This window comes from Rhinoraja longicauda, chromosome 12 (genome assembly GCF_053455715.1).
Source record: "Rhinoraja longicauda isolate Sanriku21f chromosome 12, sRhiLon1.1, whole genome shotgun sequence".
NCBI classification, from domain to species: domain Eukaryota; kingdom Metazoa; phylum Chordata; class Chondrichthyes; order Rajiformes; family Arhynchobatidae; genus Rhinoraja; species Rhinoraja longicauda.
Genome location: NC_135964.1, coordinates 30,948,656 through 30,976,118, shown reverse-complemented (window position 1 = coordinate 30,976,118; position 27,463 = coordinate 30,948,656). Strand labels below are relative to the sequence as shown.

At 42.0% G+C, this 27,463-nt stretch overlaps 1 protein-coding gene across 3 annotated transcripts in view; it reads left to right on the top strand.

Moving 5' to 3' along the window:
- Positions 1 to 24,417, top strand: part of tsc22d1 (TSC22 domain family, member 1) — a 154,914-nt gene extending 130,497 nt beyond the window's left edge. For 2 of the 3 annotated variants that reach the window (XM_078409381.1, XM_078409383.1), the window contains exons 2-3: positions 17,995 to 18,046; positions 23,233 to 24,417. In XM_078409381.1, the coding sequence (XP_078265507.1) occupies positions 17,995 to 18,046; positions 23,233 to 23,481 (301 nt within the window). In that variant the 3' untranslated portion in view covers positions 23,482 to 24,417. Of the gene's footprint in view, positions 1 to 17,034; positions 17,349 to 17,994; positions 18,047 to 23,232 lie in introns of those variants that run through there. The other variant, XM_078409382.1, reaches the window with a different exon arrangement.
- The last annotated feature ends 3,046 nt before the right edge of the window (positions 24,418 to 27,463 follow it).

Sequence of the window (27,463 nt, the reverse complement as noted above, 5' to 3'; positions counted from 1 at the left end):
TAGACATGATTAACCAGCAGGAAAGTTCAGGGTCAATGTACCAGAGACATGAGTTTGAATCTCTCCATAGCTGAGGGGGTATTAATTTATTTTTTTTTAACTTGAGTTTCTGTACTGGTAACCATTGAACCACCGGACCATTATAACTAACTAGGTAATTGTAAATTGTCCCTGGTGTGTGTAGGATAGTGTTATTGTACAGGGATTGGTGGTTCTGAAGGGCCTGTTTCTGCGCTGTATCTCTAAACTAAACTCACCTAAAATCTAACTAGTTCACTGCTGATCTTCAAGGAAATAATTTGCCATCCATACCCAACTTGATCTGTTGGTGGCCCTGAACCTCCTTTGGTTGACTCAACTGCTTCAGCTCATGGCTACAATAAATGCTGCCATTTCCAGAGATGCTTGTATTCCATGATCAAATATAAAATGCATGTACAATATTTTGTTTTATGGCAATCCATTGTGATCCATAAAGGACAATTTAAAATATTATAGTTGCTAAATTCTAAAATAAAACAAAGTGCTGAAAACAACTGGCAGTGATCAACCATCATCTGTAAAAAGAGAAGGAGTTAAAGTTTCAGTTGAAGGACCTTTAACTTGTTTGACCATCCTGCATGATCTCTGTTGGAATTCTAATCCAGTGTGCTGTGAAATCCTAATGATTGTGTCCAGATTTCTAAATTCATTTGGTAGAGTTTTAAAAAGAAAGGCTGTTAAATACACGCAATATTATGGAGATCTGGGGGTAAACTTTGGAAAGCAAATAAGAAATTGGCTGCAAATTAGAAAAACATATCCTCATTAGAAGAGTTCTGAAGTGGAGGAATGAAAAATATCCTCTGTGTTATGGTCTAAAAATTTAGGCCACTGTTTCTAAATTGTTACTAACCAAACTAAACTTCAATTCTTTTAAATTTTAGTTTACTGTTAGAAACTAGATGAGGTATTGGATAGAAATGCAATTCAGAAATTGCAGAATGGCCTGTAGTAAATACATTGTGAAAAAAGGAACATGAATGTTAATGCAGCAAGTGTTCAGGAATGAAATAGGTTGCAAAAGCTCTTCAACAAAAGCACTGAAATATCTAAAACATAGCACAAAAAGTAAGGAAATTTGTGTTTGGTAGATTATTTCTTTGTTGTAACAATGCTTCTTGGCAATAAATCTTATACCGTTGGAAAGCTTGTTTATTTCCCTTTTAAATGGTGCCACATTTGTAAGGAACATGCATTTGTGGGATGAGCAGCAGAGCTGAGTATATGGGTTGCGCCCATGAAAAATTTGCCAAATCTTCTCTGCCAATGCCAAACAGCTTATTCTGCTGTTGCTATTGACTCTTGTTTTGAGCTTCTGGTACCCCCAGGTGCTGACAATCAGGTGCCTGATTGGCACCTGATTGGTAGCATCTGTGAGCATGGGCCCTGCTACAGTGGTCAGGTGTCTGCTCCAAGAATCGGCATGCCACGTTTGACTGATCTGGATAGGGCCCGTGCGATAGGGCAACTTCAAGCTGGTGTTCCGCAAAACCAAGTTGCGGCATTATTTGGAGTGAGCCCTAGTACCATCTCCAAAGTGAAGGCCAAGTTCCATATAACGGGGGATGTCAGAGACAGGCCGCGAAGTGGGCGTCCCAAGAAGACGACACCCGAAGAAGACCGTTTCCTCACCCTGTCAGCACTTAGGAACCGTAGGCTGTCTTCTACAGATTTGCAGTCAAGGTTTGCAGGACGATATGGCCGACGGCTCTCTGCCCAGACAATTCGGAACAGACTGCACGCAGCCGATCTCCGGTCTCATAGGGCTGCCAGGAGGCCTGCCATGACTGCCCTTCACCGTCAGGCCCGTTTGCGCTGGTGTCGGCAACACGTGCACTGGAACCTGAACATGTGGAGGAACGTTATGTTCAGCGATGAGTCCAGATTCTGCCTACGGCAGTTGGATCATAGGGTCAAAGTGTGGAGAAGACGCGGAGAACGCTATGCTGATTGCTGCACCGATAGAGTAACATCTTTTGGTGGAGGCAGTGTGATGGTGTGGGGCGGCATCTCCCTCACTGGAAAAACAAGGCTTGTCATCATTGGAGGCAATCTCAATGCAGAGAGATATCTAGATGAGATTCTGCAACCAGTGGCAATCCCATATCTCCACAGTCTGGGACCGAACTCTATCCTCCAAGATGACAATGCTCGCCCCCACAGAGCAGGGTTTCTCAGAGACTACCTCCAGAATTTGGGAGTGGAGAGGATGGAATGGCCTGCCAGCAGTCCTGACCTCAACCCCATTGAACACTTGTGGGATCAGCTTGGGCGTGCTGTTCGTGCCAGAGTGACCAACACAACCACGTTGGCTGACTTGCGACAAATGCTGGTTGAAGAATGGGATGCCATCCCACAACAGTGTGTGACCAGGCTGGTGACCAGCATGAGGAGGAGGTGCCAGGCTGTTGTGGCTGTGTATGGTTCTTCCACATGCTACTGAGGCTCCTGTTTATTAAATGAATAAATTGTTAAATTGCCAATATGTCTTGTTTCTTCAGACTTCAATCATCCAATCCACCAAACAACACCGAACAAGAGTCAATGGCAGAATAAGCTGTTTGGCATTGGCAGAGAAGATTTGGCAGATTTTTCATGGGCGCAACCCACATACTCAGCTCTGCTGCTCATCCCACAAATGCATGTTCCTTACAAATGTGGCACCATTTAAAAGGGAAATAAACAGGCTTTCCAACGGTATAAGATTTATTGCCAAGAAGCATTGTTACAACAAAGAAATAATCTACCAAACACAAATTTCCTTACTTTTTGTGCTATGTTTAGATATGCTTCAAAATATCTTCTCATAGTTTCTAAACCTGCTGTCAAAGAGCTCAGTTATTTGTCAATGTGTCCGATATTCTCTGACATTAAAGAACTATGGAAACAGTGGAAATTCAGGCTCTATTGCTGAACTCCACGCGTCTGGTGTCGGAGCAGTCTGTCAATTTTGTGGAGGTTTGGGACATGCTTTTTACAGATTTTGTTACAGAGGAAAAAGCTTGCAGTTTTTGGCAGAATTTCACGCCATAATTTGTAATTGTGCTACTGCTATTGGGAGGTAATTTTGCATTGCATGACATTGGTTGTGGATTTGTTATTTCTTTACTGAATAGGTAATATTTGCACTAATTTCCCTGATCTTCCATAATTTATAATTTCTCAAAAAGACCCCCCCCCGCCCCGCGACATTTTTCAAGCTCATCCCAATCCTCAATACATGGAATGCAAAGTCAGTCTCACCTTGTCTCTGTAACCTCCTCCAATTTGATGTTCACTTCCACACCATCTGCTCAAACTTTTATATACCCACCAATCATCTGGAGGTGAATTTCCAATTATCCTTTCAGGCCTTCTGCTAACATGAACTCCCTCACTCAGTGTCCCTCAACCCCCTTTGTTTCTTTGGGGCATTTAAAAGCTGCCTTAAATCTCAACTTTTCAACTAAAAGCTCAGTCACTCCTAAGCCCCCTTTCTAACTCGTATAACTTGTTAAAGTATGCAAGTTGAAGATTGCATAAAAAATGAAATCATTGGTGTAGGGAAGCAAGACACAATTACTACAAGAGCAGATAATATTAAGCACAAAGCTTGTGTGCAAGGGACAAGGTTCTCTTACAGACGTTCCGAAAAACTGTTGGATAGTAAAAGCAACTTAAAGAAATTTTAAACCATGGCAACCACGATAGTCCGATTTGCCATTTCCTTTTCAAGCTCTTCTCATGAGCTCTGTGAGGGAAATTGCTCGTTCAGTGCCAAAGTGTGGTCAGTTTTTATCAGTGTGTTCCAACCAAGGAAATTATGCATAAATTAATTTTGAATAGGGTTCTTGTGCCCATTTCATCTTCAACTAAATCCCAGTACATATCAAGGTTAACAGGTGTAGCAGGTATTTGAATGCTTGTTGCTCCCACCATGTGGGTCTGAAACTGGACAGTGATAAAGCAGTTTTAAAAAGGACATGGAAATGTACAGCGATCACTATGAACACAGCTCTTGTGTAACACAGCAGTTTAAAAACTCTGATCTATGTCCAGCTTTCATTCCCCTAACTTGCAAACAAGTGACATTCTGCTGCTGCTCACGTACTTTGAAACTCGGTCTCTCCACAAGTCAGTTTCTTGCTTTACAGTTGAGTAATCATTGATGCAATTTGGAAACTGGCCTTATTTCTTTTGCAGATGTTTACTTAAGCCTTATTTAAATATTCTTCATCACGCTTTGCAACTTTCAGAAGGAAGCATTACTGCAGCCTACAGGTACTCTGTTGTTTTTAGAGTCTCATTCTGATCATGTGAGCTGACATCCTTTATTTCCCCCTCCATTTCTATGAAATACCACAGCGTTTTTCATCTCACAGACCTGTAGTTCATTCCAATGATGCTGAAGGATATAAATGCTGTGTTATAACTCGGTCCCACCAGTTCTTTCCTATATTGTTTGAAATGCTCAATTGCAATTTTGATTTAATTGCAAACCGTTGAGTGCAGTGTACAGAATACAGCAGAAAAATCAAATATTTGACTGCCTAAGACCTAACAAAGTGATGTGCCTTAATAGAAGGCAGCAAGTGGAGCATGTGTAGTGTGATACCAGCCTCTCATTAAATGCAAATATATAAGCAGCAAAATAGAGACATCTTATATTTACTTGTCAAGCCTGCAATTTAATTAGGCTTATGCATCAACTGTAGCATCCAGTCGTTAACCCGACAATGTAAAAATGCTACAGCAGTAGATATAGTTTAATTAGAAACTCCTAATGGTGGTAGTCAAGAATCAAGAGTGTTCAATCATATATACTGAAAACAGAACAATGAAATTCTTAATTGCAGCAGCATAACAAATGTGAACTCATAGATAACATAATAACATAAAAATAGCCAAACAAGCCTAAAACCCTTAGTTGCAACCAAGAGAGTTTATAGTTTAATTGGTGATTACAGTGTTGAAGAACCTGATGGTTGTTGGGGAAAAAGCTGTTTTTGAACATGGAGGTCACTGTTTTCAGACTCTTACGCCACCTTCCTGATGGCAGAAGTGAAACTAAAGCACAGTGGTGTGGGTCCCTGATGATACTGGCTGCCTTTTTGATGCAGCGCCTCCGTTAGATGCCTTCAATGGTGGAGAGGTAGTACCCATGATAGCCCGGGCAGTGTTCACCACTTTTGCAATCTCTCTCACTCCTGGGCATTTGATTTGCCGAACCAGGTTGTGATGCAACCAGTCAATATGCACAGAGTATTCATCAACATACCTGGAAGTGGAGGCATTGATGTGCTCGGACCAGGACAAATCCTCAGAGTTACCCACGCCCAGGAACTTAAATTTGTTGACTCTCCACCACCAACCCATCAATCAAGACAGGTTCATAGATCCTTGATTCCCCCTCTTCGAAAGTCAACAATTAGCTCCTTGGTCTTGCTGATGATAAGAGCAAGAATGTTGTTCTGACACCATGCTTGTGTATAATTGTGTTTTATTTATAATGAGGGTATTTGAAATCTCTGTCCTTTGCTGTGTGAAACTGACAAAGGGGGGAAGTCCATCATCAAATAAGTTTAAAATATTACAATTACTTCTTCTGTTTCCCCTGAAATATTAACCACGTTAAATTGAGTACCAGTCAAGTAGAAACACCATTGGATACCTGGTCTCTTGCCTCTTGCAGCCACAGTATTTTTGTGTGGGCCTAGTTAAAGTTCTGATCCAAGGTCACCAGATTTCGATGCTGATGGATTTGATGATGGTAATGCCATTGAATTTCAAAGGAAGATGGTTAGATCTTCTTTTGTTGGTGATTGTTGTATGGTAACATGTTACATCATTTATAGCCATTATAGAATGTTGTCATGGTTATGATCTTCACAGACAGCATCATTACAAGGAGCTGCCAAAGTAACTGATCACTTCAATCCATAGTGAATATCTCTCTGACAAGATGGAGAACTGGACAACAATGTCTGCAGGGTTGAGGTATTGTCCACAGTAATGCATCGATAATGAGTCTTGATAAAGTGGTGACAGATTGATGGAATCTAGTGTAGGAAAATAACTGCAGATGCTGGTACAAATCGAAGGTATTTATTCACAAAATGCTGGAGTAACTCAGCAGGTCAGGCAGCATCTCAGGAGAGAAGGAATGGGTGACGTTTCGGGTCAAGACCCTTCTTCAGACTGATGTCGGGGGGGGGCAGGACACAGGAAGGATATAGGTGGAGACAGAAAGATAGAGGGAGAACTGGGAGGGGAAGAGAGGGACAGAGGAACTATCTAAAGATTGATGGAATCTAATCGTGCTGCTGATTGCCGACAGTTCTTCAGGTATATCCTGTTTTGAGCTGCTTGATTTCATTGTAATTCTGTCCCATTCAGCTCGCCGGTATGTTCCATTGTGCTGGACCACTGTCTTCTATGTACTGACAGGACTATGTCTCCACAAAAAAAAAAGATGTAATGACCAGCCTTCCTTGTACAATAGGCAAAATGGTAAAGATAGGTATTCCCCCCCTCCCCCCTTTTGATTCTTTATCCACCTCGGACTCTCAGGCCTCATCAACTTGCTGAAGTTAGATTTAGCTCTTAGGGTGAAGGGAATCAAGGGATATGGGGAAAAAGCCGGAATGGGGTACTGATTTTGGATGATCAGGCATGATTATATTTATTGGCGGTGCTGGCTCGAATGGCCTACTCCTGCACCAATTTTCTATGTTTCTATGAAGTACTTCTGACAAACTTCCCTTCTGTAGTTCTCCAATCCATAGTACAATCTTTGTCCTTGCTATTCTGTGCTTCTGCCATGTAGTGGTCAACATGCAGAAATACTGGCTCATCAATTGAGGAAGGGGCTGGCAAAAGGTTTTCATGCCACTGTTTGATCCAATGTTGAGTGCTTCCATGGGGTCCAGAATCAATGTTCATTCCCAGGGCCACTCCTTTCTAGCTGCTACTTTGTGCTTATTATGACTGTAAGATGGGACATGCAAAGCTGGTAACATATGAGGCTGGGAGGTTGCACTGGGTTAACAAGGGGGGAAGTTTCAGGTCTGACTCCCCGGTGCCTCTTTGTTACATGAATCTGGTGATAATGTCATTGTTGGATGATTGTTGTAGTTCTACTATGTATTTCTTATAAATAGTCATAGAAGTTGCTTGAAACGCAGTGAGAAAGAGGAAAAGGGTGGGGCTAATTTGGTTAAATAAAGATAATGTATGTATAGGAGTGGGATAGTTAGAACTCTGTCTTTTTTTTTTACTGATGCAAGACTGCACAATTTATCAGAAATGATTTGACTCTGCAAAGATGCATGCAGCATATGCTCGATCATTGAGGTAATTTAAACCTAGAAATTGGACTAAAGGAATATGGAGAGAGAGTGGGGAAAATGGAGCTGCAGCATTAGATTAAGGCAAGAGAGCTTTTGTGTGCCAATTCATGTCCTTATGTTTTTAATCAAATGCCCAAGAACCAAGTGATAATAGGAAACACTCCAACGCTAGTCAGAGCCGTAGACGCAAATTCAAATCGCACTTGAGAATCAGAGTCATACAACAAGAAGTAGGCCCTTTGACCCACTGAGTCTGCGCAGCCTGTCAACCACCCATTTATACTAGTCTTACATTAGTCTTTTTTCTATTTTCCCCACATTCACAAATTCCACCCCCAACAGATTCTACCTTGATAGCTAAGGGATTTAAAGTCAGATCACAGTGAAATACATTAAGTAAAAAGCTTATCTGGAAGGTTAAGATAAAACAACAGAATTAGTACAAAACTGATTGGGTTTTCACGGAATGAAATGCCCAAACTGAACCATATGTGGGTTAAATGTTAACTTTTCATGGCCCTCTGAAGTGACCCAGCAAATTGTATCAAAAATGCTGTAAGAAGTTCTAATAACGTGGAATGAACTTATCTGCATAGACCTGGGCACGGTTTTAATTGTGACAAAGTTTCACCCAATCCAGTGGATCTCAACATCTGGGGTCATGGCTCCGTGTGTAGCACCCTTGTCTGAGATAAGATGATGGTAAGACCTAGTCCAGAGAGTTGGGCATATACCCCTAGCCTGCTCAACCTCTCCCTATATCTCAGTCCCTCGAGTCCTGGCAACATCCTGGTATCACTTCTCTGAACCCTTTCAAGCTTGGCAACATCTTTCCGATAATATTGTGACCAAAATTGAACACAATACTCTAAATGTGGCCTCACCAACGTCTTGTATAACTGTAACATGACCTCCGAACTTCTATGTGTAGGAAGAAACTGCAGATGCTGGTTTACACCAAAGATAGACACAAAATGCTGGAGTAACTCAGCGGGACAGGCAACATCTCTGGAGAGAAGAAATGGGTAACGTTTCAGGTCGAGACTCTTCAGACCCTTGAAGAAGGGTCTCAACCTGAAACGTCACCCATTCCTTCTATCCAGAGATGCTGCCTGTCCCGCTGAGTTACTGCAGCATTTTGTGCCTATTTCCATTGTTTGCAATGTTTCCTATGTTTCATTAGTAAATGCACTTCAAATTATTGGCTCTGGAATACTTTGGAATGTCCCGAGTTTGTGAATGATGCTGCTTAGGTTCAAGGCTTCCCAATTGCTTCTTAATGTGACCAAAGGTCACAAACAATCATTTTCTGTTGTGTAGTCTTTCCCATTTTCCATGCTATCCATGATCCCTCTGTTGTATTCTTTCCTTCCCCATTACTGTTCTTTCTTTCTGTGGCCAATGCTTATATTTATTTCGTATTCAATAACTACAGTATTTTGATTTTTTTTTTAGTTGTCAATTTTGTTTTCCAATACAAGGTTAAAATGTATGAGAGCAAAGATTCGACACCTATTAACGTGAATTCCAAAATATATTATCTTCTCGGTAGTTTAAGGGTAAAAGTCAGGTTCTTGCAATATATTGGACACCATTTTGAATGCCTGCCTGCAAGATGTTTATTTTGAACTAGACCAAGTAGACCCGTTGGGCCCAGACCTCTCCTGCATTGGTGCAGCACCCTCTCCTTCCCCCTCCACTCTCCCCCCAATCCCCCTCCTCTCTCCCCCCTCCCCTCCCTCCCTCCTCCCTCCCCTCCCTCCCTCCTCCCTCCCCTCCCTCCCTCCTCCCTCCCCTCCCTCCCTCCTCCCCCTCCCTCCTCTTCCCCCTCCCTCCTCCTCCCCCTCCCTCCTCCCCCTCCCTCCTCCCTCCTCCTCCTCTCCTCCCTCCTCCCCCTCCCCCCCCCTCCTCCCCCACCCTCCCTCCCTCCCTCCCTAGGAGATAGATTTAAACTTTAAAATGTGAATAACTTTAAAAATATAACACCGATTTCAATGAAACATCCATTAGTGCCAAAGGGACAACGGTGAGTAAGATGGGCCTAAAATAGTTGCGCTATCATGTATTGTTTTGGTTGAAGTTCAGGAACAAACAAGAGTTTTAGTATATAGATGATACAGGACTTGCACAGCTGGAATAGAACAGAAAACACAGGTTGTATTTAATGATAGATCGCATCTGAGTAATTACTACATCTTATTTTTTTGGTGATCTTTGCATTTGTTTCATTTTCTTAGTATTTGTGTTTTTGTTATTTGCTCATGCTTCTCTGATGTTAGTTGATCCAAAATTTTGCAATAGGGACAATGTTTGATAGAAAACATTGCGAATTAAGAGTTCAGAGGTTTTCAGAAACAATACTTAATTTCTGGTACCTTCCTGGCACTGGGTATACCTATTCTTCCAGACTGGTCGAACGTTGTATGTGCAGATTTCTGCCTAAGAAAGAAATACAGTAATTATTTTGAACATAAGATTATAAAAGCCACAACACGACAATTCTCATTGCATTTGATTTAATCATTTAAAAGGTGTGCTGGTTATGTTGGAATGAATTTGGAGCAGGAGAGTTCAAATCCCAACATAGCTGTTTAAGGATAGCAATTTCGGATTCTGAGAAAGCAACTGGAAATGTTAAAAGCTATTACCTATAAAAATGATCATAAATCAGTCAGATTATCAAGTATATTCAGTGGACTCCCTAAAGAGAGGGAAACCTTATCCAGTATTTCTTGCGTGTGACTTCTGATGTGGTTAGCCCTTTGGCCTCACGAGCATGGAGACATACTTTCAATTCTATCAAACTACTACAAGGAATATACATCTTTATTAGGTCAAAATCCTAGTATCATTGTGGGAGCTTCTTAAAAACATATTACAATAGTTTGAAAATAAAACTTACCACTGCCACTGCCATCCCAGGACTGTTTGTAATGGTTACTAATTTCTAACCTTATGATGAGACCTAAATTACAAGAATCCATTTGAAAACTCATTACTAGCTTTAGATAATGAATTTATGATCAGATTTCCAAATCTTCCTGCATCTTCCTGATATTCTCCTCCATTTGATATGTACTTTTTTGTACTTTGCTTAGCTTGTTAATTCTTCCTGAAGAATACTATATCCACAAATGCAGTGCTGATTTTCATCATTCCGTATTTGCCAGCTGTGCTTTCAATTACATTAGCCGTGAGTTCTGACATTTCTTTCCTGAAACCCGCAACTTCCCTCTCCTGTCTTTTAAGACGCTCCTTAACATTTACTTCTGACCAAACTTTTTGTCATCTCTGTATATCTCTGAGAGGTTTGGTGCAAAAGCGTTTTCAAGAAGAACCTTATATTGTGCAGTTTAGGATGTTAAATCAACATGCAGTGAAGAATATTATAGAAAATAAACAATAGACAATAGGTGCAGGAGTAGGCCATTCGGCCCTTCGAGCCAGCACCGCCAATCAATGTGATCATGGCTGATCATTCACAATCAGTACCCCGTTCATGACTTCTCCCCATACCCCCTGACTCCGCTATCTTTAAGAGCTTTATCTAGCTCTCTCTTGAAAGCATCCAGAGAATTGGCCTCCACTGCCTTCTGAGGCAGAGAATTCCACAGATTTACAACTCTGACTGAAAAAGTTTTTCCTCATCTCCGTTCTAATTGGCCTACCCCTTATTCTTAAACTGTGGCCCCTGGTTCTGGACTCCCCCAACATTGGGAACATGTTTCCTGCCTCAAATGTGTCCAATCCCTTAATAATCTTATGTTTCAATAAGATCCCCTCTCATCCTTCTAAATTCCAGCGTATACAAGCCTAGTCGCTCGTCTTTCAACATACGACAGTCCCGCCGTTCCGGGAATTAACCTAGTGAACCTACGCTGCACGCCCTCAATAGCAGGAATATCCTTCCTCGAATTTGGAGACCAAAACTGCACCCAGTACACCAGGTGCAGTCTCACTAGGGCCCTGTACAACTGCAGAAGGACCTCTTTCCTCCTATACTCGATTCCCCTTTTCCTAACTTGACACCATTCAGATAATAATCTGCCTTCCTGTTCTTTCCACCAAAGTGCATAACCTCACATTTATCCACATTAAACTGCATCTGCCATGCATCTGCCCACTCCCACAACCTGTCCAAGTCACCCTGCATCCTCATAGCATCCTCCTCACAGTTCACACTGCCACCCAGCTTTGTGTCATCCGCAAATTTGCTAATGTTACTTTTAATCCCTTCATCTAAGTCATTAATGTATATTGTAAATATACTGAGTCCCAGGGTCCCAGCGCCGAGCCTTGCGGTACCCCACTAGTCACTGCCTGCCATTCTGAAAGGGAGCTGTTAATCCCATCTCTTTGTTTCCTGTCTGCCAACCAATTGGAGCTGGAAATTGGAGGAGCAGCACCTCATATTTCGCCTGGGCAGTTTGCGGCCCGGTGGTATGAACGTTGACTTCTCCAACTTCAGATAGCTCCTCTGTCCCTCCCTTCCCCTCCTCCTTCCCAGATCTCCCTCTATCTTCCTGTCTCCACCTATATCCTTCCTTTGTCCCACCCCCGACATCAGTCTGAAGAAGGGTCTCGACCCGAAACGTCACCCATTCCTTCTCTCCCGAGATGCTGCCTGACCTGCTGAGTTACTCCAGCATTTTGTGAATAAATCAATTTTCTATCCATGTCAGCACCCTACCCACAATACCATGTGCTCTAATCTTGCCCACTAATCTCCTATGTGGCACCTTATCAAAAGCTTTCTGAAAGTCCAGGTACACTACATCTGCAGGCTACCCTTTGTCCATTTTCCTAGTTACATCTTCAAAAAATTCCAGAAGATTAATCAAGCATGATTTCCCCTTCATAAATCCATGCTGACTCGTAACGATCCTGCTACTGCTATCCAAATGTTCTGCAATTTCTTCTTTTATTATTGACTCCAGCAGCTTCCCCACCACTGTTGTCAGGCTAACTGGTCTATAATTTCCAGTTTTCTCTTTCCCTCCTTTCTTAAAAAGTGGGATAACATTAGCTATTCTCCAATCCACAGGAACTGATCCTGAATCTATAGAACATTGGAAAATGATCACCAATGCGTCCACGATTTCTAGAGCCACCTCCTTAAGGACCCTTGGATGCAGACCATCAGGCCCTGGGGATTTTTCAGCCTTCAGTCCCATCAGTTTACCCAACACCGTTTCCTGCCTAATGTGAATTTCCATCAGTTCCTCCATCACCCTAGGACCTCTGTCCACTAGTACATCTGGGAGATTGTTGGTGTCTTCCTTAGTGAAGACAGATCCAAAGTACCTGTTCAACTCTGAAGTGGCTGATGAAGGGTCTCGGCCTGAAACGTCATCTATTCCCTTTTCCTAGAGATGCTGCCTGACCCGCTGAGTTGCACCAGCATTTTGTTCTACCTTCGAAGAATTTTGATGTCTGCCTTTCTTCTTGGTAGAAGCATTGAAGACTGCCAATCCCTTCTGAGAAAATTGGGGAAATAGCATGTATAACAATGTCTCATTTTTTGCCACTTTCTAAGGCTGTGTGAAATTAGGTTGCTGTATTGAGTGAATTATTCTGGTTTATTATGCTACTATTCTGGTTAGTTGTTGCATGTTATTACCAGGGCTGAACAGTCGGGGGCGATATTTGTGTGCAAAAAAGGCCAGTGAATGAATGAGGTGTTTACTATTCACACTCGAGTATTTTAGGATGATATACAAAGAAAGAGCATAATATACACCTCCTGAATTTTATGCTGTTGTGTCATAAACTACATAGTAACAGATATAAAGCTGGTAATTATGTCGTTTATTTGTTATGATTAACAGCAGATATATTATGTTCTATTATGGAAAATGAAAGAATGATTGCTGCATGCAGTGAGACCATGTGTCCTGTTATATCTGTACTACCATGAAAAAATAATCCAGTGAATTGATATCCCATTTCTCCAACCCTGAAAATCTTTTCCTTTCAGATACTTAACCAACTCCATTTAAAACACTATAATTGAATATGCCTTCAGCACTATCACGACAGTGCATTCCAACCCTTAACCATTTTATTTTCTTTGTGTTTGATTTGGATCAAACATAATTTAGTCGTTTTCATTCCATATCCCCTAGTTTGTTGACCCTTTCAACAAGGGAACAGTTTCTCTCTGTCTCCCCAATTTATAACCTTCACGACCTCAGGCAGATACTCTGACACTCTACTCAGTTCCCAGAAGCAACCCCCATCTTCTCCAGTCTTTCCACAAAACTAAACCCATCACGTCTTTCCTGGTGATGCCCAGACATAACATTATGAAGCACTGATTCAGCAACAACTACAGTATTAACCTTCATCATTACTACTTTGCTCTTCTCTATAGCTCCATGTATAAAACCCAGGATCCCCAATGTTTTTTAACCAATTAACCTGCCTTGCCACTTCCACGGAACTTTACATATATCTTATGATCTACCTGTTCTTTTATCCCCTTTTAGAATTTTGCCCTCTGTTTCATTTTTCAATCTTGCTACCAAATTACAACACTTCAAATTTCTCAACATCTATCCACTCAATGTACCAGCCTGACTCTATCCCCTTGAAGGCTTTTACTATTCCTCCTTGCAGGTCACTGCACCTCCAAGAAATAGCACCCAGTAAACCTGTTTCAGTGTTATTAGTATACATTTTCAAATGCATTGGTCTTTGTACTGACCCCAAGGGAGCTCCATTCTACACTTCCCTCCAATTTGAAAGACCAACTTTCATTTCTATTGAGTTTCCTGTTGGTTGGACATTTTTCTGTCCCTAATGCTGCATCCCTCTTATTCCAAGGTATTCAGTCTGATGGAGGACTTCGCCAAAATCTTTTGGAATTCCGTGTGTACTTCAACACATTTCCCTCGTCAAAAAACACTATCAAGCTGGTTAGACATAATTTGCCAGAAATAAAGTCATCTTATACCAGACACACAATTTTGTAATATCTATTTGTAAAATGTAATCTTTTGAGTCCGATTTCTGTGATTAATGAACTATTAGTAAGGAAATCTTAATGCATTTCTCATATTAAGGACTGACTGCATGACACACATCTAGAGCAATGCCTTTGGCCACTGTATTGTTCTGATAAGTCAGCGTGCAACTCTCCCTCTAAGCATCCTGGAGCATAAAACACTATCCCTGTGTAGTTTACTGATTCTCTCTAGTTCTGGTCTTGAATGCATCCTAATTTCTATCTGTAAATGGCTTCTTTGCATTTCAGCTGCCTGGATCCAAAAAATTAACATCTTCCAACCTTTTACAATTCTCCTTAAAATGTACCGCTTTAGTTTTGCTATATGTCAGCTATCCAAATATTTCCTTATGTGGTTCAATCTTTGTTTTATAGATACTTTTGTGAAACCCCTATAAATACAAGTACATGTACACGATTACACAAAGCATGAGCAGATTTATTTTGGAAGTCTCAGGCATAGCTTTTTGACATGGTGTTTTAACCTTAGAATTGTCCACTGGTATATATATAACCTCCATAACCTGGCCCCATCCTACCTGACCGACCTCCTCCACAGGCACACTCCCACCTGCACCCTCCGCTCTGCCGCTGTCAATCTCCTATCCCCCCACATCCGGACTAAACTCAGATCCTGGGGGGACAGGGCTTTCTCCATCGCTGCTCCCACCCTATGGAACTCACTACCCCAAACCGTTAGAGACTCCCCCACACTCACCACATTCAAAACATCGCTGAAGTCTCACCTGTTCAGTACTGCCTTCAACCACTGAAGGTCACCTCACCTACTGTCTCCTTTCTCTGTTCATTTATTTATTTACTTATTTATCTATTTATTAATTTCCCTATGTTCTCAAAATCTCTGTAAAGCGTCTTTGAATATATGAAAAGCGCTATATAAATAAAATGTATTATTATTATTATATATATATATATATATATATATATATATCAGTCTGAAGAAGGGTTTCGACCCGAAACGTCACCCATTCCTTCTCTCCCGAGATGCTGCCTGACCTGCTGAGTTACTCCAGCATTTTGTGAATAAATCGATTTGTACCAGCATCTGCAGTTATTTTCTTATATATATATATATATATAATATATATATATATATATATATATATATATATATATATATATATATAAAATGCTGGAAATCCTCAATCTCTGCAAAGAGTGGCATTAACCTTTCAGGCTGGTGATCTTTCATCAGAGTATGTTTTAATATCAAAATGGATTATAGAAACCTCTTGAGGCAAACAAGGCAAAAGACAAATCAAAATTCTATGAGAGCAAAGCAGAATTTGAGGTAAGCATTGGTTGTGGAGGGTTTAAACAATAATCAGACAACTGCATATGTACTAAATTTGAAATAAAAACAGAAAATGTTGGAAGCACTGCGCTGGCTAGGTAGCATTGATGCAAAGAGAAACAAAGATACTGCTGGATAGTGGGGTTGAGAAGACTTTGTTATGGAGAGACTGGGTAGACATGTATGGTATATGGAAGAGGTTCAGGAATTATTTAGTTTTATTGTTACAAACAATAATTGAGTACATTTTAGAAATTAGCCAGAGAATTACATTACTATGGCAGGGAAATACTAATCAAGGGAGATAATTCTCATACCAGAATTAATCCGAATTGAGATTAAAGAGAGCAGACTAGCGGGCAAAATTGTGAAGTTGCCTCTGGATTAAATCGCCACTTCTCACGCACCTTCCAAATTATTAAAATACATTCTGCGGTGTAAAAGTAGTTCCTTGACATGTATCATATTTTTTCAGGGGTTTGTTTCCTGTTGTCAGATATTGCACAACTAACCAGTAGTTTCTCTTCAGCAGGACTCGCCGAGTGCGTCTAAATTGTTATGTCAGAGAGCCTTCACTAGACTGAAACGTTAACTGTGAATCTATTTCAATAGATGCTGCTCAATGTTTTTTTCTGTCAGCTGTTGTTTGTAGATTTTGGGTTTCATTTGAAAACGTTCTGAAACCCTATGTTTTTTGATCTTTTGAGACTGTGTTATCCTGTACTCTTGCAGTGACTCGAAGGGGTGTTCCGTGTCTTTAACTGCACAGGATAACACTTTATTCCCATTACCCCATAATCATTATTCCCCTGTAATTTATTCTCATACATAAGATAAACACAAAAAGCTGGAGTAACTCGGCGGGTCAGACAGCATCTCTGGAGAAAAGGAATAGATGACGTTTCGGGTCGAGACCCTTTAGTCTGAAGCGTCACCTATTCGTTTTCTCCAAGGATGCTGTCTGACCCGCTGAGTTACTCCAGCTTGTTGTGTCTATCTATCTTCGGTTTAAACCAGCATCTGCAGTTCCTTCCTACACTTATTCTCATACATGTTCCTTTGAAGCTTTCCCGTAAGTCGTCGTGTTGCATAATACGTAGAGGGAAGCATGGTGTGAGCATTAGCTTAATTGCAACCTGTGCCTACCTGCGCCTGGATGTGGCACTCTCTGGGCGTTCCTGAGTGTGTAACTTGTGCATGCAAATCAGCGCCGCTGAACCTGCCCGGCCCTGGCTCCGTGCATATATATTATGCTAATGTAGATCAGGTGAGCCAATGGGCAGCGGAGCTGGCGCCGTTCTATGCATATTTTATGCTGATGAGCGTGCGGTGGGGTTTAGTGGAGGAGCGGCGGCGGGCGCTGTTTGTCACCATCACAGGGTTCTTTGTGGAGCCGTGGAGGTGGCTCTCCAGGTTCACTCGCAGTCTTAGACACGATCCACACTCTCTAGCTCCTAGCAATCCATCTGTGGCGTCCGAGCAGTTACAGACAGCAAAGCACCGTTCCTCCAGCATCTTTCTTTTGAAATAGCATGAATGCTGAATATTATAAGTCACTGGCGATGGAGCTTGGGGTTTACCAGCTGAGGAATTTCTCGATTTCATTCCTTTCATCTTTGCTTGGAACAGAAAATGCGTCCGTGAAATTAGACAGTAGGTAAATGTCGGTGATTGCATTTTTGGAACAGTGCAAGGTCGCTTGTGTTTGAGACAGGCAGATACACAGTACAGCGAATGCTTCTTGTATTGCAACAGTCTGCGATGCTAAAGGCGTTGACAGCTTCTTCGAAGTCTGAGGCTCTTTGTGGGGAGGGGGTGCGGGGGGAGGCGAATTAGTGGGGAAAGCGATGTTTTTAAAATGTTTGATTGGTCCCGGGAGTTACTGCTCGATTTGTGCTTCTGGAAATATTGTCGAGCAATGCAGGGAAAAATGGCTGGCGTCGTCTCACCGGCTTGTTTTTTTGCCGCATTACAGCGGGGGACCCCGGAGTCAGCAAAAAGTGAAGATAACGGCGTTTTTGTTCAATGTTCGATCGTACATATTGATCAAAATGGGTTTAAAATCTAAAAAATACTGGGGTGGGGGTGGAGATCGCCGTGTTGCATACCTTGCAAGCTGCTCGCACGGAGGGGGAGGAGTGCATATAATGCATCAGATATCACAAAAACAAAGCTATTATCGGGTTTCAATTTTACATAGGATCTTGGCAGGAGGTTGATTTGGCTGTTATTCGCCTGTTTGTTTTTTTCGTGCATCAGTCGAGATTGTTGCCTTAATCTTGTTTTCATGTGTTTCTTTACAGTTCTTCTGGTGCCAGTGTGGTAGCCATAGACAACAAGATCGAGCAAGCCATGGTAAGTGGAGCCAAAATATGTATGTGGAGAATGGTGGATGAAGAAAGAGGATATTTACTAATCGTACAGTAATGTCAGGGAGGGAAAAAAACAAATCAGATTATTTGATGAGCCCTTGAGTGCAGGATTTGAGTTTTACGAGAGGGAGGGAAAGGGCAGTGTTTTTGTGGGACCATGCCAAGCCAACAGGATTAGGAGGAAGAAATAATTCCCACATCACAGGTGTAATAAGGCAGTTCTGGCATTCACGGTCGGTTGTGTTAGTGTTTCCACTGCTGATCCTCCGTGTCAGGACATTTATTGTTCATTCGCTTGTGAATCATTGCAAAGATGCTCAAGGTGAACGCGAGGCAGTTTTTACTTGTCCGCATCAGTCTTGTACATCATGACCTCGGGGAGTAACCATCCCTGCAGGGTGAGGCTAAATGCTCGTGTTTCTAATTTCAATCAAATTAAAATGTCATTTTCATGATACTGAAACAAACAGATCGAATAAATATCGTTTTGCTTTTGCAATTTACACACCTCACACGTAAGGCTTATTTTATGGTGCTGGTTTTGTGAGTGCAGTTGATGTCGCATAAGCCGTGTAATGGGGTTCTGGGCATGGCATGGAGATCATAGATCAGCCTGGCATTTGGAACCCGGCTTGTGATGTGCCGTAGGAAGGGCACTGGGTTCTTGCTCAAATGTTAGCAGGGCTTCGGGTCTCTTTACATTCCAGCTGTAGGAGGCGGTAGAGGGCTGATCCGCGGGTGAGAAATGTGCCAGAACATGCTAGAAGGATTCAGGCCATGATGTGGGGGGGGGGGGGGGGGGGGGTTAGGGGTAGAGGTCGGGTTACACCGATCCTCTCTCCACACATGCTGCCCGCCCCACCGAGGAGGGGCGGTATTTTCGATCTACTTTGGTTGAACTGAGAGCAGGCCTGCCAGTGGAGCCTGGTTACCTGTGCGGGGCAGGGCTGGGGTTGGGACGGGCAGGAGCGGGGAGAGGCTGGGGCCGATGCGCCGCCTCCGCCGCCCGCACCAATCTTCCGGCTGCTGCCCGAGGATCGCAAGCCTTAAACCCGAGCTATAAATAACTCCAGCGTTGATTGGCCACTGTCGATGACGTAGCGCGGCCGATGGGGTTCGGTGACGTCAGCAGTTGTCAGGAGCAGGAGGCGACGGAAGTGGGAAATGGGGTGGGCGGAGCCAGGGGTGGGCGCACCGACACTGCCGCCGGAGCGAGCGGCCGCTGGTGGTACTGCAGCAGCCCTGCTCATGCAACAAGCGCATCTCTGAGAGAACAGTTAATATCCCAAATACCTAACGCATTTGCCACAAAACTAAGGAGTGTTGTAGGGCAGAGAGGTCCGGAAGTACAAGAACATGGTTATTCTCTGAAAGTGGCATCACAGGTTGATAGGGTGGCAAAGAAGGCGTGCGATACATTGGTTATGTTACAGCTGTACAAGTAGTTGGTGCACTTAAGGTAGCCACAAAATGCTGCAGCAGTGCAGCAGATCAGGCAGCATCTCTGGCGAAAATGGATAGGTGATGCTTCGGGTCTGAATCCTTTTTCAGACTGATTGTTGGGGTGCAGGAAACTGGAAGCAAAAAAAGACCAGGACAAATCCGGGCCAGCAACAGACAGGGGGGTTCCCTGATAGGCCAATTATTGGTGTGATTCCAAGAAGGATACATTGTTGTGAACCGTGGAACTGGTTAATTGACTTTTGGTCAATAGGGAGGGGAGTGTATGTAGAAATCACCCAAATTTAGAGAGTTCAATGTTCATACCACTGGGTTGTAAATTTTGCAAGCAAAATATGACATGCTGTTCCTCCCATTTGTGTGTGGCTTCCCTCTGGCAATGGAGGTGGCCCAGGACAGGAAGGTGAGTTTGGGAATGGGTTGGTTGGTGCACTTAGTTGGTGCACTTGGAATTCTGTGTAGAGTTTTGCTCAGCCTACAATTGGAAAGATGTAATTGAGGTGGAACGATTTATGAGTATGTTAACAGGACTTGAGGGCCTTAACTATAGGGAGAGGTTGGGCAGACTACGACTTTTATTCCTTGGAGCCCAGAAGGCTCTTTACAGCGAATGCAGCGCCGGAGACTCAGGTTCGATCCTGACTACGGGTGCTGTACTGTAAGGAGTTTGTACGTTCTCCCCGTGACCTGCGTGGGTTTTCTCCGAGATCTTCGGTTTCCTCCCACACTCCAAAGACGTACAGGTATGTAGGTTAATTGGCTGGGTAAATGTAAAAATTGTCCCTAGTGGGTGTAGGATAGTGTTAATGTATGGGGATCGCTGGGCGGCACGGACTTGGTGTGCCGAAAAGGCCTGTTTCCGGCTGTATATATATGATATGATATGATAAGGCTGAGGTGGTGTACAAAATCAGGAGGGGAATACAGAGGGCAAATGTTTATAGTCTTTTACCCAGGGATGGGGAATCAATAATTAGAGGGTTCCGGTTTAAGGTGAGAGAGAAAAGATTTAATCGGAACTTGAGGTGCATCTTTTTCAGTGTGTGTTGGGTATATGGAACAAGGTGTCAAGCAAAGTAGTTGAAACAGGCACAATAACAATATTTAAAAGACATTTGGACAAGTACATGGTTAGTAAAGCTTTAGAGCAATATGTGCCACTCATGGGTAAATGGGACTAGCTTAGATGGGGCATCTACTTTGGCATGAACGATTAGGCTGATGGGCCTTTTTCCATGCTTTATGATGTCACATGAAAGCAAGTTTATTGGGTGTAAGCTACAACACGGATTTTAAGCTGATGAATTCTAGGTGGCACTGCTGTATCATTGGTGTATTCAGTGGGTACTGATGATTGATACATAATCCAGTATTTATCAGAAGTAGTTGCCCCTTTAACATGGTAAAACATAGCACATTGCTGCAAAGGAGAGAAGCTGCTGAGCAGAATCGTTTCCCTGGAACCTAAGAGACTGAAGAGTAATCTTGTAGAGGTTTATAAAATCATGATGGACATAGGTAAGGTGAATGGCGTCTTTTCCCCAGGGTAAGTGAGTCAAAAACTAGAAGGCATAGGTTTAAGGGGACAGCGCCAACGTTTAAAGGGACTTCAGGGGCAACCTGTTCACGTAATGAATGGTGGGTATATGGAACAAGCTGCCAGAGGAAGTGGTAGAAATACAGCATTTGGAAAAGAAACTTGGATTTGTGCTTGGACAGGAAAGGTTTGGAGGGATATCAGCCTAGCACAGGCTAGCTTGGTTAGGCAACTTGGTCAGCATGGATGAGGTGCGCTGATGGGCCTGTTTCCCTGCTACATAGCTCCATGACTCTGATTCCAGAGCTCAACTAAAGCCATAGGCAGTGGAAGATAGGAATTTAGTGCGCTCAGTGGATCAGTGAGAGGGCATGAAGAGTATTTTCAAATAGTCATATTTTGACTGCATGTTTACAGATGTAGACCAGTGTTGAAATAATTGAAAATAGGGGTGGAGACATGAGCGAGGGTTTCAGGAGAGGATAAGCTGAAGTAGGGGTGCTGCGGTGCAGGTGGACAACTTGGTTACACAGAGAGAATGAGATCAGAATCTCAGCTCTCCTCTCAATAGAACATCAAAGTTGCTCAACCATAGCGAAAAATAATGACAGCACTGAGCTCCATTGACTTACGTCAACACCAGCCGAAAATGGAGCTTTGTCTGTTACTCTCACTTCCCATTTCTTGATCTGAAGCCTTGTTGGTTACAACTGTTCGAGCTCACATTAGTTTTAAATGTGATTAGGGGTTTGGCTTCTATCTTCCTTTCAGACAGAGTAATTTTGGTGAAAATTATTTTCCTTTAATTTTCCTACGTCTGACTTAAAATCCATTTCTTTGAATTATCAATCATTCCTGCTACCTGAAAGCATTGGTGGACAAGATTCTGCCATTCCTCCAAACAGTTTAATATCTGCCATGTACTGTGCATTTTCTCACCTTGTTTCCATTGAACTCCATTTGCCATGATATGTGCATCTCAACTAGTCATTGGCATCTTACTGCAGCTTAATTTTCTTTCTTGTTGTCGAGCACAATTTTTGTACCTTGAGCCTGAGCCTAAGGTTAAGTTTCTTAACTAGGAATTCATTTATTTTTAAATCCAAAAAATGAAAAGCAGGAAGTCTGATTCTGAGTCTCACTGCATGTGATCCTTATTCAGAGGACTGGGAATTATAGTCACGGTTTGTACTATAGGGATACAGTGCATTTGGGCGTGATAGTTTTTCCACTTGTAAAGGTTCCAGACACCTTCCTATGACCATCTTATTCTTTCCAATACTTTACGTTCTTCCTCTTAATTGACAGTGATGTTCACATCATGTCCTCTGTGAATTCGTACATAATTACCTGGAGGTGTACATTTCTTCTGTCGCTGTGTCCTGCTTGCTTCTTTACTTCATTTTATCCTGATTTGACTGCAGGCTGATATCTAACTGGTAAAAACTCAGTTGCTCCACAAACGGGTGACAAGTCAAAGACTATAACGGCATTAGGTGAAGCTGGGTGCTATTGGCAAACATGAGATGTAGCTTTGTGTTTACGTGATGTTATTGAAATGGAGGCGGAAGATAAGAAATATGAGGGATTACCCAACCACAGATCTTGGGTACGGTAGATACTGGGTGAAACCAATTGGGGACAATCTTCTGTAAATATCAGCTGAGAAGAGGTGTTAGAAAGGATGTTATGTCAGTATTTCCGAAGGCTGCGGGTAGGTTGTGAACATTGAGGAGCGATTGTTTATATTGGTCAGAGATGCACCTCACAGTTGATGCTATTTAATTGGAAATGTTATTTAAGGCTCAAGACCCAAGAAATTGAGGTGCTGGAATATTGAGTTGAATCTGGAGATGAGGGATCTGAGACATCATGCTCTGCATGGATGAGTTGGTCCACAGGGCCTGCTAATGCTGTATGGCCATGTGGATACTTGGAACAGCCTCGCTGGAATGCATAAAATAGTTTTGCAAGGCATTACAGAGATGGTTTATGCTCAGCAGATATTAAGTCAATAATATCTTGACAAGGTAAAGTATCAAATGAGAACACAAAAGACTAACAAGATGCTTTAATAAATTGTGGTGCAATAAATAAATAGATAAATTTTTAATAGTGTGGTTTTGTGCTGTACATAGTAATTATCTTTAATATGCCTCTTTGTTTTGTAGGATTTGGTGAAGAGTCACTTGATGTATGCAGTGAGGGAGGAAGTGGAGGTCCTTAAGGAACAGATCAAAGAACTGGTGGAGAGGAACTCACAGTTGGAACAGGAAAACAACCTGCTGAAGACTCTGGCTAGTCCTGAGCAGTTAGCTCAGTTTCAGGCACAGCTCCAGACAACTGGCTGTTCTCCGCCAGTGTCTAAATCAGGACAGACCACTCAACCCACACCACCCAACGGCGGATCATCAGCTTAAAGTCCGGGCTGTACAAACCATTGGGGCCATTGGGCTTTGCAGAGAAGAGAAATAAATCTGTCATATCAATCATCATGTAATATTTCATCGCACACTGACAATTCCTAATTGGTTACGGGAACTAGAATTGTATAAAGTCAGAAAGAAACTCTCTTCAGTTTTAAGACAGTTGTCTTTGGCTAAAGGAGTTTGCTTTGAGGGTGTGGAATGAAACCTTATTCTCAACGAGAGTGGTTGAATGCAAAGAGAGGAGAAGCTGTCAATGCAGCTCTGAGTGCTGGTCACCGATTATTGCTCGTGTGAGAATGCGTGCAGTTTTATTTCATTCAGCACGCCTATAGCTGCGTGTGCATGCGCATGTATGTGTGCACACTAATATAACCGCTTCCTGACAAGGTTGAGGAAGACCTGGATCAGAGGCAATCAGAAAATGACGAGTCCAGGAGGCCGTGCCCTCCTTTACAACTCTATAGGCCACTTTGAATTATAAATGAGCTATGAAGACAAAACGGGAGTATGAAGACAAAGCTGAGCAGTATTTAACTCGAACTATAAAACTTTCACCTTGGACTTTAAATTGACAAGTTTACTTTGTTTACACTGCTTCTCCAGGATGTGGAGAGGGGTAGATTTTTCAATTTAGATGTGACTCTAAAGATCTGGCAATCCGAAAGATTGTTCATCTAATGTATATTGTGTATGTAGTGTAAGTATTGTGTAATATAGAGCTGTAACTATTAGGTTGTACAGATTGAAATCTTGCCGTTTCACTGATCCAATTGCATTTGGACATTTTTTAATGCTGTTGAACAGAAATGGCATTCATGAACAATTATGCTGTTCGAAGATATTGTTGGCTTGGAAGAATTTTTTTGTGTAAGTTAATGGTACGTGACAGGTAATAATAGAAAGTAAGTGGTCCACTGGTCCCATTTCTATCAAGGTAAAACAGCGGCAAACGCTACACTTTTGATGCACTGACAAAAGTTGCCTCTCAGTCAGAAATGGCACTGAGAGGTGGGTATCCCTGGGTTCCAGTGGAATTGATTCTATGTGATGCTGTTGGCTCAGTAGTCCATTGGTCTATACTGTAGTGGTTAGTTTCCTGTAGCTTCCAGGAGCAATGGTAACATCCAGCCTGGGTGTATTTGTTGCTTCTAGCTGGTTGTGAATACCTCTGAGAAAACTATTCAACGGGAGTACAATATTTAGAACGCTCACAAGAGTGTGTTTTCACAATTAAGCACTCCAGACCTGAAAAATTCTGTTAGCAGCTCTGATTTCTGCTATGAGTTTCACATTAACAGTAATAGTGTTGCTTATGTTCTGGTGCATGTTCTGAAACAGTTGTAACACATTCAATTATACTTGACTGCTGCACAACTTCTAAACTTTCAATAAACTCATGTTGGTAAATAATTGACTGTTTGAATTCATTGTTTAGTCTTTAATTGTAAACTATTGCATCATGTGGGATCAGATTGAAGGAAATATCGTTGGTCGTAAACAGACTTTTCCATTAATCACTATCTGAGCAGCTGAATTCAAGTTGGGATAGCCACTAATGCTCAAGGGTGACGATCAGTATACCTAAACAAACTAAACGGCAAGGCTCTCAACCATGGATGTAGGTTTTTTTTGAGAAGCAAAATTTTTTTGAGCCAAAATTGTGCCATCTATGGTATTTACTGATGGATCATATTCTGTGAACTCAAATCTGCTGCTTTATATAGAAGTGATATTGTGTTTAATCTTTCGTGATTCTCCCAACTTGATCATTAAAAAATTAGATGGATTTAATGATTGACATTGAGTTTGAACTTGTTCAATCAGTATAATTTATGCCATTGCTCTAAATTCTGATCATGTATCTTTGACACGATCCCTTGTCATCCCAACTATCATCCACTATTTAACATATTGGTTGAGCAAGATTAATTTGAACAAATGAAACGACCAAAAGCAATACCGCAATAATACATGAATGTAGATGCATTGCCGTCATTGTACAACACTACGTTTTTTTGAATTTTCACAGCCATTCACAACAGAATCTATTTTTGCCTTTGAAGGTCTTTACATATTACAGAAGCCTTTTGAAAATGATAAATCCTACTCAGTCCAGCAATCAGCATTTATCAAAGTGGCATCATCTGATTATTTTTCTATACAGTACCAGAATGGAGGTTGGTGCCCTGCTCAAATGGGGAGAGTCTGACCTGACCCGGTCTTACCATTCAACAAGACAACAGATTTAAAAAGCAAAAGCAAAACAATGGCAACATTCAATAACGTTGATGACGTTAAACGTGTATTTCTCTCCGCAGAAGCTGTCTGACTTGCTAAGTGTTTCCATCACTTTATTTTTTAAATTTCAGATTTCCAACTTTTTTCCACAGGAGTCGTCTTTCCCCTCATGCAGGAGGTGACAACAATCGTGTGAACTCTGCTTCGGTGAAGGTAAAACGGATTTATGGTTGTAAAGAGTACCAAAGTCTCAAATATATTGCCAGTTATTTGCACTTTGCTTTTTCTGTTCATAGCTTAGGGTGTTACTCAGAGTTGCAGATCAGTTGTAAATGCCAATTTAGTGAGGTTTTAAAACACATTATTAAAACAATTTAGCGAGCTCTTAAAATTGTGACCTAAAATTTAGGTCAACAGTGAATTGTTGACGTAAAGAACAATAGAAATGCTAAAGATAGGCGTGTGTCTGTTTTAGCGGGGAGGGGGGGGGGGGGCAAGGATGGTTGGTGGTGGAGAGGTGAAAGAGCTATACGATGTAGAATGTGCTCCAATAACTAACAGACATTTATCAACAGTATTTATTGCCTACCTTGAACTGCTGCAGCCTCCATTAAGATTCTTTAATCTATTTCCAGGTTAGGAGAGATTAGAATATAGAGGGTGACCTGCAGATAGTGGTGTACATATTTACTTGTTGCAGTTGTCTTTCAGTAGTGGAGGTCATCAATGGGGAAGTGGAGATGAAGAAGCTTTTTCAACTTATGGTGCTGGTGGAAAGAGTGCATGCTTGTGCATGGCCAATCCAGTCGTCAGTTTTGATTTGGTTGGTGGCCTTTTGAAGTGTTCTTGAATTGTAGTCACACTGCAGTACCTGATATGCCTTGTATTTGATGGGAAGGCTTAGTAGGTCAGAAGGTGAATCATCTATCGCAGGGTTTGTGAGCTGCTCATGCAAGCAGTATCTATAGCTGGTGCATTAAATTTAAGACGTGCTGATGACCCCTCCACCACCTTTCCAGCACACGACTGCCCCCATTCCCCTTCTTCCAGCCAAGAATCGTGATAATAATGTCAAGCAGGGGCAGTTGTACTTTTAGCCATGTGCCTTGTTGCTGTGTGTGTATGATGCCACTTTTCAGTCCAAGACTGAATGTCGTCCTGCACTTAGTGTTTTTCAATATCAGAGGAGCTGCAAAGGAAACAGAGTATATGAAGACATTAACGGAGCAACCAAAGCTGGGACACTGCCCTGAAGAAATCCTGCGGTGGTGTCCCAGGACTGAGATGATTGGGCTCCATCATGCAGCATGGTTAACGTCTTCTTCCATTGTGTCTTACAACTTCCCTCACTGCAGCACTGAACAACCTCTTGGGAGAGCCTCGACTGCACGGTAATCTTTGAATGAACACCAGTTGTTAACACTCACTATATACTAGTTAAGTGTGTATCTATTTGCTCTCATATATGTCCATCAGGTTTTATTTATATTTTAAACAAGTTTATTCATAAAACGTATATACAAGAATTTTAAAAATGCTGTGTAGATTTCTTTGCACGAACAGTGTTGTTCACTCTATATTCATAGTGTTATCAGGTCTGTACAATTGCAGTGTGACGCATTCTGTGCGCAAGGCTTCATTGCCACCTAGGTAGTCCCTTTAGATGATATAAACTTTAGGTGTTCGAGAAGCCTTTACCCAGGGCTTGGCCCCTCATGTCCAGTGGCAGAAGGCC